At 39.5% G+C, this 13730-nt stretch overlaps 1 protein-coding gene across 5 annotated transcripts in view; it reads left to right on the forward strand.

The window, feature by feature from the left end:
* The window catches only part of creld1b (CRELD disulfide isomerase 1b), a 97946-nt gene extending 88040 nt beyond the window's left edge, over nucleotides 1–9906 (forward strand). For all 5 annotated transcript variants that reach the window (XM_076276364.1, XM_076276365.1, XM_076276366.1 and 2 more), the window contains 2 exons: nucleotides 7276–7416; nucleotides 7774–9906. In XM_076276364.1, coding sequence (XP_076132479.1) covers nucleotides 7276–7416; nucleotides 7774–8006 — 374 coding nt within the window. In that variant the 3' untranslated portion in view covers nucleotides 8007–9906. The remainder of the gene's footprint in view (nucleotides 1–7275; nucleotides 7417–7773) is intronic.
* Nucleotides 9907–13730: the final 3824 nt, after the last annotated feature.

Consider the following 13730-nt stretch of genomic DNA (forward strand, 5'->3'; position numbering starts at 1 on the left):
TGTAAGAGCATGTCTTTTCTGTCCATAACAGTCCCTGCCCTCTCCAGCCCTGTCTTTAGTAGGTTGGAGGGCAATATTATAGTCTCCAGCTTGAATGACAGGAATATCATAATTTCTAATCATATTATAAACAGTATCAAAAAAAGTTGGATCATTATCATTTGGAGCATAAATATTGACCAAACAGAAACGTTTACTTTCAATTTCAACATCTAAAAAATTTATACGACCATCCATATCACGTTCTATTTTATGCACACAAGTTTCAAGATGCTCTCTAAACAATATCAATACTCCTTTTTGGTTTCTTGCTCCATGATTAAAGTAAATAGACCCCTTCCATTCTCGTCTCCATTTTTCTTCCACATCCTGAGTAGAATGACATTCTAGTAAACAAATTATATCCAAATCCTTTTTTTCAGCTAACCAAGTAAATATTTCACTTCTTTTCGTGTCATTAGCCAGTCCATTACAATTATAGCTGGCAATACACAGGGATTCAAGGCTCATAATGCTTTAAATCATTAATTAGCTTTCCTGCCAATAGAGTTTTATTATTCTTAGTGGCCTTATTCTGAAAACGAAATGTTATGTATGCACAAACAAACAGAAAACAAAACCGAAGAAAAAACAAAAAATAATTAAAAGGAACATACCATAAGATTGACATATTAAAAGACCACAGAGTAGGCCATGTCAGTCAGTGGCAACAATAACAAAACTTATTCCAGGGAGATCATTTCAAATTCATTTCGATTCACCTTAATTTAGGCTAAGTTATCATCATCACCATTCGGTTCCAATAAAAAGAGCCATGGTGTGATTGTTATGTCTTTGTATAATTCGCCGTCGATATAGAGTTTATCAGCAACAAGTCTTACCCTGCCCTTTTCTTTTTTGTCCTTTTTCTCTTCTTTAAATATGGGAAGTAGTGCTTTGCGTCTGTCCACAATCTCCACAGGGTACTGCTGGTTAATGCCAAAGTGTTTCCCCTTAAGCTTTGGCCCCAGCCCGAAGACCATCTCTCTGTACGTGTACTGCTCGAAGCAGGCGATGATGGCTCTTGGTTTGGCCTGCTCCTCCGCCGCCGCAGCATTCGAATAGGAACTTTTCTTGGACTTGCTGGTCCGAGTCTGTGCACTCTGAGGAAAGCAATCCGTTGAACAATCTCTTCCTTGATACCCAGCTCGTTGGTAAAAGAGGCTTTGAGCACATCTCTCACATTCTCATCCTTCTTCTCGGGGAGACCGCTGAATATCAAGTTGTCTCGCATTGACCGCGCGGTCATCTCCAGCATTTTCTCCTTCAGCTTGAGGTTTTCCCTGGTAACATCTCTGACAGACCTCTGCACCTTAGAGAGCGCTTTGGATTGCACTATGTGCATGTTAAATGCGCTTTATAAATAAATCTGACTTGACTTGACTTGACCTTCTTAACCTTTTCTTTCACAGACTGGAGATCATTGCGTGTCTGCTCCAGTGATATCCCATTTGCAATCACAGTCTCTTTTAAATCTTTGATATCGTCCGACATTGAGTCCAACTTGTCAAGTTTCTTTAATTTCTCATTTATATCGCTCAAGATTCCCTCCATATCGGGCGTAAGTGAAAAAGAATTATCCGGACTGCTGTCTAATTTCGAGTTAGGTCGTTTGTTTGGGGGCTCAGTTCTTTTTTTGTTTGAAACTCCGGGCGTCTTTGTTGCGTCAGACGCCATGAATCAAACAATCGGATCCAAAGTGTGCCACTGGAGCGTGACGCCAACTTAAATTTGGCCCATTCAAAATCAAAAAAGTTTCTTAATTGAATTCTACCTTCAATCCGCGAAAAAATACTTATAACTCTCCCATATTTAATGAAGTTTGCCACCCGACATCACCTGCTGCTCACTCACTCGCGCATGCTCATTCTCATCTATCTTTTTTATTTGTTTAATTCATTTAAAATGAAGTGTACATATTAAGGTTAAAATCGATTCCCTATTTTAGTTTTCAAAACTTGTTGGTTGGTCCAATCGATTGTGCAATCGATTTTCGAACATAAAGGGACAGCCCTAATCGTGATATATATCGCTATCGTTTTATCGCCCAGCCCTATGCTTGCATGACTTGCACCACGAACCTGCTGCTGGCGTGCGGTGAAATTTACTTAACTTATACTATTAAAAGAAGTCAGCAAGTTAACACGGCCAATCATGGTATCTGGCTACCTTGTTATCTTGCTACAGTCGCCCAAGCCATTTAGTAGGCCTTGATAGCATATTTCTTACTACCATGTTTCTCTGGAGACTCAGTCAGAACGATGGAAAATCAGGATACAGGCTTTTATTCTTTTAAATGAGGGGCCAGTGCCCCTCAAGGGAGACAAACATGTTTGTGTCAGCCCATGGGTAACCCCATGGGATTCACCAGTATTCTCTGACTATACAAAACAAGTCTCTTACGCTTAAGTAAGTTACAAACAAAGTAGGGAGTGACCTCTAGTTACAACCCAGTATGAATATGCAGTAGAAAGGGGATGTGTGGGGATGTGGCCCCTTGTTGTGGTGCTATAAAGTCTTAAGTACTATTCTTAGGGCCCGTCCACACGGAGACGCTTTTTAGGTTAAACGCAGAGGTTTTGCTTCGTCTTGGCCGAGCGTCCAAACGAATCCTGTAAACGCACTGCCCGAAACCACACCTTTCTGAAACCTGGTCCCAGAGTGGAGAAATCTGAAACCGTAGCCCGTTTGAATTCGTTTAGACAGCGAAACCGCACATCCTGCTTGCGATGATGTCATTGCCACACCTCAGCTGCCCTGGACTTGCACTTGTAGTATTGCCTAACAATACTAGTTTTCATACATGACATTACCTACGATTACACTAAATATCACAACTGGTGCTGCGCAGCGCCGATAGCTTATGACTTGGACTGAACACTGTTTTCCCCGGTGTTTTTTTATGCATTCTAGCTACTGTCAGTGACGCGAGAGAACTTAAGTTATTAGGAAAGTGCGGTGTAAGTTTAGGCTACATTAATTTGTGCGTAGTGCCAGTGTCATTCATTTATTTTACATGTCTTACAACATATATACATGCATTCACAGTCGAGTGAAATCAGATATAAGCATACAAAGACGCTTAGAACTCACGTTAAGCCGATGGTAGCACACTGAATGCGAATGCGCGATTTGATGCAGGCAAAAGTATTGACTGTTACTAACGAAGGTTTTATAGCAATAGTATAAATGTGGCGACAGAATAGCCTAGAACTTGGGTAACCCTTGCGTTTAGTAGCCTAATTGCGGTGATGGCCAAAACTAATGTGAATCACGGACTATCCTACAACCAAAGAAAGTAAAGGTGATTAGTAGGCCTACCTGCATTAGCCAAATAAAGGACGGGAATGCACCCTTCACAAACCGTAAAATAAAGTTTATTAGTTTTACAGTTGACTACAGTTGACAGTTCACCATCAATCCACACAAACAATTCTGGTTACCTTGCACTAGCCATGTGGTCGTAGCCTATTCTGTCTGTTTGTAAAGCGCAAATTTTGGTCAATTTCTGTAAAGAAACAATGCCACCTATAGGCCTGGGGTATGAAGTAACGTGTTGAGTCGTGTTGAGATGGATCCGTTTGGACGCAAATATTCTTGATGCGGTTTCAGGGAAGACGGAGGAAAAAAAGATCGGTTTCGTACGTGTGGACAGGGCCTTAGTTACAACCCCCCCCCCCCTCCCCCTTGCCTGCATGTTCTTCAGAGGCCTGGCCTCATACTGTTTTTACACATTAAACGTTGACGTTTCACACCTAGTGATAAGCAAAAGGTCCCGAGCCAGGCTCTCAGTGAATTCTGATAAGATACAGGACACTGCATACAGACAAAGATACACACATGAGATCCACCTGGGTAAATGACCATATAAAGCTGATTTACAATACTTTCAAATCCTCCTTTTCAGGTCATAGGGTGTGGAAGGAGGTTACAGATCATGGGAGAATAACAGAATAACAGACACACACACACACACACATGTTCAAACACACACACAGTTCATGTTGTCAGTTCATGTTGTCATGTTGCCACTTGTGCATGTGAACCACAAGTGTTTGCACACATTCACGCACATACAGAAACACACACACACAAACACACATGTTGTAGTTGTTAATGTTCTAATAAGGTTCTGTTTACAATAAATGTTCTATTAAATAATACTTTTTGTCTTGGAATTGGTATTTAACTCATTGAATGCCAAGCTGTTTTCGGGAGCTTTGTCCTAGAGTGCCAGCAAACTAGACCATTGTTGATGATTTTTGTACAGCCACAGCATATTCTGTGTTATAGCTATGAACACAAACAATAGCTCGATTAAAAGTAGAGACTTTAAGCTCTCGGTGGGTGCAAACCGTGAATTTCTACACGCCTCTGTTCCTGAGAAATCCCAAGCTAAACAGTGGCTAGTTTTCATCAAAATCGCTGTTTTTTTTTAGAAATAGAGATATAACGTCTTTCATGAAATATGAAGTGTTGCCTGTTACTTACTTGGGTAAACTTTCCGGGAAGTGATCAGTGAGACCTGGCGAGACTGCCACCTAGTGATAGACCCACGAAAATGGCCTGGTGCATGCGTCATGACCTGACGTGCATGCGTCACTGATTCGACCCAAAGTGGCAACCGAGTTATGATAAAATGTCCAGATTGTGCGTTTTCATTAGTTTCACGATCGTCATATATTTCATTTCCATTCATCACAGAGTTCCCAAAATCACATATAAGGTGTGTTAGAGTATCTAGTTTCGTAATTAAAAAAAAAAAACGCGGTAACACTTTATTTTAAGGTTCACATGTTAACCACCAATACATACCTAATTAATACCTGTATGTAAGTAAGTACCAAAATAGAATATGCATAACCTACTTGTATACTGTCTGAATAAATCCCAAATAGTAGGAGAACAGTTGTAGAATAAGCAAGTGAAATGCAGCAATGAGGTTGAGCCATACACTTGCTTATTCTACAACTGTTCTCCTACTATTTGGGATTTATTCAGACAGTATACAAGTAGGTTATGCATATTCTATTTTGGTATTTACTACTAATTAGTATGTAGAGATCAATGCTTACACGGTCATTATTAAGATTATATCAATAATAAAGGCCTAATTCATCATGAACAAGAAATTTGTGAATACACACCTAATGGTTAATGTTGCCTAACACATGCCTTACAAGTCACTAATACAGGTATTAATTAGGTATGTATTGGTGGCTAAAATGTGAACCTTAAAATAAAGTGTTACCAAAAACGCTAAAAACATAATATTACGTTTTTGGCACTCAACGCATTTGGCACTCAATGAGTTAAGAGCAGTTAAAACTGTCCGGTCAAATTTGGGGGGTAGCAACGAACAGTGTTTAAAGGTTTATTATCTTTAGCTTTAATTGACTTGAGTAAAAACTAAGTAAGCATGAATCAAACTTAGTAGTGCAGAGGGGAAAAGGAAGTGTGTAAAGGAACAGACACTTGGAATGTAGACATTAATAATAACACTGAATACATGCTCATTGCAAATGTATACAATTGCGTTCCCCATAGAAATAAAATACAGTAAGATAAGAAAAGTAACAGTAATCTGGACTTGCCCTGATCAGAATGATTAAGACACATGAAAGGAAAGAAAAAAAATAGAACAAACAAAAATAAAACAATTGTCAGTGCTGATTGCATTAAACATTAAAGAAATCACCAGCCAACCTGAAAATCGATTAGTCTTATAAGCATATTATAAGGAAGCAAAGGCTTGCAATCATTTAGTGTGGATAACAAAGGTAACAAAAAGAAATAACAAAACCACTCTGACATGGCAGAAATTCATAAAAACAATATTCAAAACATTATAAAACAGGACCTTTTATAAGAATTCCCTACAAAGATACACACATCCCCAACATACTTACAGCACACTGCCCCCCCCCCCCCAATACACAGCACATTGTCTCATGAGGAAGCTTCTCCAACACACATATTGCACACTGCCCTCTCCCCACAACACAGCACACTATCCCATCTCCCCTGTCATCCCCCCAACACATACACCAAGACCCCTGGCAGTTGGGTTAGCCCCTTGAGCTGTGGATCTGCCCAAGGTTTCTTCCTTGGTAAGGGAGTTTTTCCTTGCCCCTGTTGCTCTTGGGTGCTCCTTGTTGGTGCCCCCCCCCCCCCCCCCCCCAATCCTCCCCCACCTTTCTTATGCAGCCCTTGCCACTTAATCTACTAAACCCCTCTGACCAACAAACCAGGTGACGTTTGCAGAGCGACGCGAAATTTCCAGGCTCTCCTGCTATCGTCATCGTTTTAAACCTGCCAATAGCGCGCCAGGTGGATAAGCCAGCTTGAGATTGGTCCCAGCAAAATATGGAGGCAACAGAAAAAGATGCACAGATGACCAGCCTGAGCGAAAAAGAAACTGCCGTCAGATCAGGCTGAGTTCACCCAGCCTACCTTCAAACCTCACTGTTGATATGGTATTTTTAGGGTGATGCACAGTGCCATTTCTCCTCCAAATATGGTGTTTAGTATTACATCCAAAAAGTTTAAAGCAACACTAAAGAGTTTTCTGTACCTTCAAATAATGTTTCCAAAATCGTTTCAGTGGTTCATCAACTTGTAACAGGGTGAACGGCACTTCTGCATTCGCTTCGCGGCCCTCTATCAGCTATAACTGCACTGTGTAAGTTTGCCAGATCGGGTAGCGGATCTGTAGTTCAATGGAATGAGACACACATACAAATTTGACTTGCTTCTGGTGTCGCAATACATCATACCTTCATAAAATCATGCAACATACTCTACCGTGTGTGTGGACATTGTTATTTGCAAAGCCAGTGCTGGATAAACAAATAGTGTGCATGCGACAGAGAAAAAGTGTTTTAGTGTTGCTTTAATGTTGCTCTCTGACCAGAATCCATTCTCTCAGTATTTCATAGGCTTGTCCAAATGTTGCAAATTTTTGACGAGCTTCGACATATTTCGGTAATAAAGTCATGCAGAATGAGCGGTGGAGTGCATTACCTATGATTTTCTCATGGGGGTGGGGGGGGGAGCAGTTTGGAGTCCTTTGGTTATGCATCAAACACAAGTTCACAAGTCTTTGTGATGCATTTGGATCGTTGAAATGATCAAGATATCACTGAAAATGCTGAAATGTTCAATATTTGTAATGTTTGCTATGTATTTCATACCTTTATATAGTAAGTACATGTTTTGTCTTGCTCCAACTCTTAGATGTTGATGAGTGCAATGAGCGTGCCATTGCATGCCCAGGTCTTAATGAGGCCTGCATAAATGAGGAGGGTTCATTCCGCTGTGAGTGTGCTGAAGGATTCATTCGAAGAGACAGTATATGTGTGGAAAACATACTACCCAGTGAGTATACAAACAGGATGTATGTGAGCATTTTAGGATTAAGTGAAAGAATTTTAACGTAATTTCATTGGCCATATGTTGAAATTCCTCCATTTAATTTATTTCTTTTTGTTGGCTATCTTGACGTATGAGCAATTCAAACGTACAATATGAGCATAGCAATTGCAACAAATTGAAACGTGTAGTGTGAATTACTGTACACATAAACATCTGAAGTAAAACACACATGAGTGGCTTTAAAGGAACCACTCCTTTAAGGTATACAACTTAATTATTGAGAAATAGCTGATGACATTTAAAACATATATTGAATGACCGCTGTGATGACACATTCTCTGTCTTCCTTTTTCTGTCTAGCTGGGCCAGAGAAGGGATTATTTGATGACATGACAGATGACGAAGTCTTGGTCTTGCAGCAGATGTTCTTTGGTGTGGTCATCTGTGCCCTTGCCACATTGGCAGCAAAGGGTGACATGGTCTTCACTGCTATTTTCATTGGTGGTATCGCAGCCATGGCTGGTTATTGGATATCAGAAAAGGGGGATCGCATGTTGGATGGGATACTTAAAGGACGTTCGCCCGGTAATTAAAAAAATACCATGAAAGAAAGACCTCTTGTAAAAGTTTCAGTTGGCCAGTAAATTAAGTTTGGGTTTAGAACGTGCGTTTAAGGATGCAAGTGAAGTGCATCTTTACTTGTGGTTAGTAAAAAAATCTTGGTAATGAAAACCTGAGAGGAAGTAAGTGTTTAACATGTTAAACATTTAATGCTGCAATTTGCCTGCTCAAAGTTCAATGTGGAGATTTTTTTTTTAAAGTTGAAAATGAAACATTTAGAAAGATCAACAGAATGTGAGGAAACAACCGTTTTGACATAATGTCAAAACATATATGCTCTGTGCTCAGATATCCAGTGAATTTAACATGCAAACTAGTTAGTGTCGGCCTGACTCTCATGTAAAGTCACTTTGTACCACTTGTGGCACTGTGTTAAAAACAATTCAAGTCAATGGAAGAGTGACAGGTGGCTGTAACAACTGAAAGCCGACAGAACTCTCTGCATAGCACCTTTAAAGCAAGCGATACAGAAGAGGTGGTTTGTTAATATTAAGGGGCCTGAGAAGTAACTAAGAAAATGGAAAGAATCATCCCTACACAAATGTATTGCTGGAAGATGTGTCCTGGCCCACTGATCCCAAGTTGGTTTTGTTACTAAATCATCAAATATGCACTGCTCATTCACAGAAGGGCATTACTATATTTTGGTAAATTTACCCACATGTCGGTAAGATTCATTAAATCAAGTTAAGCAATGTGTATATTGTTAGAGGGAATAATTGCTGTATCTTTTAAATTTGTTCAATTTGAGTCTATCACATTAGCCATCATTGACTTAATAAAGAGAACATTATGTTCAATAATGCCTTTTTTCTCACACTGGAAATAGTTAATCTGATGATCATTTCGATAATTTCCATTGTATAACTTCAAAATTATTAAAAAGGGCTTAAGTGCTAATATGTTTACAAATTCATACTACAATTCATGCATTAAAGTTTAAGGGCATAGGTTTTATTTTCAATATAAATGTCCTCTATTCTCTTTTTAGAGCTCTTGACAGTCAATTTTTCTCAATTACCGGACATGTTCTGTCAATTATATGTTTTGACATATTTTAACAAATTAGGCCTACTCTTCACAATTCTCTAGCTGTCCATACTATTTTTTTTCCGCAGTTAAGAATCTGTGAAAGACAAACAAATATAGTGAGTCATTATAGCGAGTCAGACTGAGCCATAAACAATTACAGATAATCAATCTTACACATATATCAATCTTTGTGTACAACTTGCTGTAAATCTATGTGTACGCAAAATCTGATTTGTGTGTGATTTTTTTGAGAGTTGTCAAACACATACGCGCAGAAATACACACTTCTCTTCCTAAATCTGAAAGAGAATGAAATCAGCAAAAAGTCATGTGCACATGAACATGCTTAACGTCCACCTCCATTATCATCCTTCGGCTGGCCCAGCTGATATGGTACTTGCACACACATTGTAGCTTACACACCTTATATTGGTTAGATAAGCATTTAAATCTTCAGGGTAAACCGCCACACACAGGTGGCATGATATGAATTCTCTTGTTGTGCAGTTTATGGTAATCAGCTGCTATGTCAAGGTAGTGTTCATAATTAAATTAGCATTAATATTCTAAATGCAACAAAATGTATTGACATTGTACTCTTACAATTTTCAATTTTCTGCATACACTGCTCTCAGAAAATATGAATGATTCATTCTTTCATCAGAAGAAGGGCCTGGGGTGATACCATGTTTTGTCTTTTTGTAGCCTACTCTTTCTTGCTACTCAAACATTAATACATAAATAAATAAAACGGCACAAAAGATTGCCAATTGTAGAGCTAGATTTGGGCTTCAAATAGCTGGGAGCAGATCCAGTAGGTGGCCATAGGCCAAAGTGAGGGATTTGAAGCCCATGGGGAATAACTAAGAGAAGAGTTGATACCTGTCCTTGCTAAGGCAAGCTGAATGAATATCTTTTAAGGTAGAAATCAAACCAGGTAAGAGCTTTCCCAGAAATTCCCAGCTTAGATAAAGTAGAGAGGGGAATATCAATGTAGAGAGGGGAATGTCAGTATCAAAATGCTGCAGATAACTCAAGTAGAATTAATACTGATGACTGAGCAGAGGAGGCAATGCTTTAGTCACAAACAGAAGAGCAGTTTTAGTAGAATGACCGCTTTTAAAACCAGACTGCTTAGGGACTAGTAGGTTGTTTTGATATAGGATGTCACAGACTTCCTTTAAGACTACTTTCTCCAGAACCTTTGGATTGGGATAAATGCAGAGACCAAATTTCCCTCACGGGATCAAAAGAGTATATATACTTATATACTTATACTTAAGAGAGGAAGAAGAGAGACTGGTTAAGTGTACTTTTCTTGAGCAGAGGCATACAGGTCCATCTCAAAACATAAGAATATCATGGATATTCCATAATTGTTCCATAATGTATTTCAAAAAGTACATTTTTTATTTCAAAAAGTTAACTTTCATACATTCTAGATGTATTATTTTTAAACTGAAGTATGTCGAGGCTTTTTTTTTGTTTTAATGTTAATGATTACACCTTACAGCTCATGGAAATCAAAAATCCAGAAATTATGAGAAAAAAAAGAACCACAAGTTTTTTAGATGCACCTGTATATGCAACATATTTTCCATGCACCACTTCTTCTGTGATATTCATTTAAAACAACACCAAATAACTTTTCCTCTGTCGCACGCACTATTTGTTTATCCAGCACCGGCTTTGCAAATAACAATGTCCACAGACAAGGTAGAATATGTTGCGTGATTTTATGAAAGTACGATGTATTGCGACATCAGATGCAAGTCAAATTTGTAGTTTCTCATGTTAGGGCTGGGCGATATAAACGGTATAAGCGGTATGCGATAAAAAATTGGCCAACGATATTTTTGTTATACCGGCATATTGCGATAGGTCATTATGTCATCAAATTGCAACACGCTTGGCCTGCCGGGACCGGCAGCAACCACGAGGAGGCCACAGGTGAGGAAAAATGGCTGCGAGCGGTGAAGGTATTGTAACGATTTGATAGCGACACAGACAGTTGTCCAATCAAAGGTTTATTAGCTGAGAACGAGAGCAGGGACACAGATCCAGAACACAATACACACGGAGCAGGTCAAGTACACACACACGCTACACATACAGGGGTGGACGCAGCCCCCCACACAAAAAGGATCACACACGAGGGAGAACTAAAAGGGAAACATGTCACGATAAAGACGCTAACTTTAGACTTATAACTTAGGAGAAATACAGACATAAACCCCCTAACAGGGTAGGAATTTCACGGCGGCCACGTCGTTGCCTCTTGCGTTGGCCGTGAGGCCCCTTTGAAAATCAGAGGTTTACAGGCCACGGTGGCCTTGGTGCCCCCTATTTTCAATATTCTGCTTTGCGTCCTACTAATAGCGATTTTTATTTAGCCTGTGTGGCCTGTCAAAATAATCTAAGCATTCACAGCGCAAATTAATTGAGTATTTTACGCAGTGGAGAAAGTGACAGCGCAAGAAAGAAAGTGCGTCCAAATTCCATTCATCTCAGTTGAACTACTCGCGAAGTAGCCTATTCATCACACAGACATCACAAGTATCACATGAAAGAGCTTTTTCTCAGCTTTTAAACGATGTTACCCGATAATTGCTTAGTTGAACGGTTCGCGAGAAAAGTAAATAATATAATTCAATTTAATCATACATTCTACTGAAGGTTTTGCGTCCCATGATCTCCCAACCCATTCACCTCGGTGGAATACTTCACGAACCCTTCTTTTAACACACGACAAACCTCATATCAAAATAAACAGCAGACCTTACCGAACACAAAGGTGTAAAGCAGTCCCCTGTACAGTTAGCCGTTCCAGAGTAATCCAGTTTTGAATTTGCAGTAAATTTCGACATGCATGGATGTCTCCAATTTACAATGTGTTTAAATTGTTCCACATGATTTCATAACGGGCCAAATACAAAATAAATGTTACAAATATCGCCTAGATATTGGTAAATCAGAGGACTGAGTTTGTGAAAGTAGCCTTAGCCTAATGATCACAAAATGCTAAGCATGCACCTAGGCTATTTGAGTTTCTTAAAGCTGAGCTGTGGTTAAATTGTTCAATACATGATTTTATAACAGGCCAAATATAAAAGAAATGTTATATATAGCCTAGATATCTGTAAATATTAGATGATCAGATGATTTACAGTTCTATGTAATATGTCATGTTTCATGTTTTTGTAATGTTTCATACAGTGATGCCGGTCTACTGCAGTGAATAGGCTAAATAAAACTTTGATCATTTTTATAGCCAATACATTTTTAAATAAGTAACAATCTTGACTATTTTATGCAAGAACCTGCTAGACCTATATTGAAATTCACACACCAAATTATACCGCAATATATACCGTTTACCGTCTGTGTCCCAAATTATACCGCAATATGAATTTTAGGCCATATCGCCCACCCCTATCTCATGTCTCATTCCATCGAACTACAGATCCGCTACCCGATCCGGCAAACTTACATAGTGCGGTTATAGCCGATAGAGGGCCGCGAAGCGAATGCAGAAAGTGCCGTTCACCCTGTTACGAGTTGATGAACCACTGAAACGATTTGGGAAACATTATTTTAAGGTACAAAAACAAAAAACTCTGGTGTTGCTTTAAATGTAGCAAGTACCTTGGATACTGGAGAGTGAGCACAATTAATAACATCAGTTTAAAGAGGTAAGTCAAATTTAAAATAGTGGTGTATAGGCACCTCTGTATGCATTAGGCACCTCTGTATGCTGTTGTCTTTGAAATGTTTGGTTTTAAGAGATCATTTACAAACCATGGGTGTCACATTCGGCAAATGTTGCGAGTGTAGCACCCATTGGACCTCATTTATCAACATAGAAACCATCGTAGATCTGAGCGCAGAAATCATCTTACGACGGGGCTCACGTGTAATTCATGAAACTTTCGTATCACTCCAATTCCAGCATAAGAATAAACTTGTGTTGATAAATGTGGCGGCTAGAAACAAGCATAATATAAATATCACACCCCTATATATGTTCGTTTTAAAGGCCTTGCCCCCAGAAATTTACGACATGGAGGTGCATTATACGTCCAAAACAGAAACATTTGTGACCTCGAGATAGCCACAGTGACATTGCAAGTCCAGCTGAACCTTGTTCATTTGGACAGCTAGAAAAGTGTCATCAGGAAAGCCGGGAACCTATAGCGATTTAAAGGGACACCAGGCAAGCCTGCTGCTTTTTCTCTACGAAGTTCCCCCTAGCATCTGTACATGTCAATACATGTGCGAGCCCTCGCTCGGTCTGAAGCTTTTTTCCTTTTCTTTGCATCTTCCGTCAAGGGTTTTCGCTGCTTCTTTGCTGGCTCTGCCATTATACACACGTTTGCAACAATCGCTAGCGTTTCGTTAGCCTGCCTCTGTGCTGGGGATGCAGGATGTAAACTGATCCTGCTTCTCGCGAAGTCTGAGGGTCGGATACACTGAACTTGCAAGCGGGATATTCTTCCTACAGGCAGTAGGGGCGGGCGAGAGAGTCTTCATTCGCCCTGTAATGAGTCATTTAACCATATACCGACTTATGAAGATGATAATTAACACAAAAAACGTTGCCTGGTGTCCCTTAAAGTGCAACAGACTTTATTTTCGCAGCGAGAACGCATCATACAAGTACATAG

Source organism: Alosa pseudoharengus, unplaced genomic scaffold (assembly GCF_046254945.1).
Source record: "Alosa pseudoharengus isolate Yale_2024_CS ecotype anadromous, Long Island Sound unplaced genomic scaffold, YU_APseudo_1.1 YU_APseudo_1.1_scf_9, whole genome shotgun sequence".
Classification (NCBI taxonomy): domain Eukaryota; kingdom Metazoa; phylum Chordata; class Actinopteri; order Clupeiformes; family Clupeidae; genus Alosa; species Alosa pseudoharengus.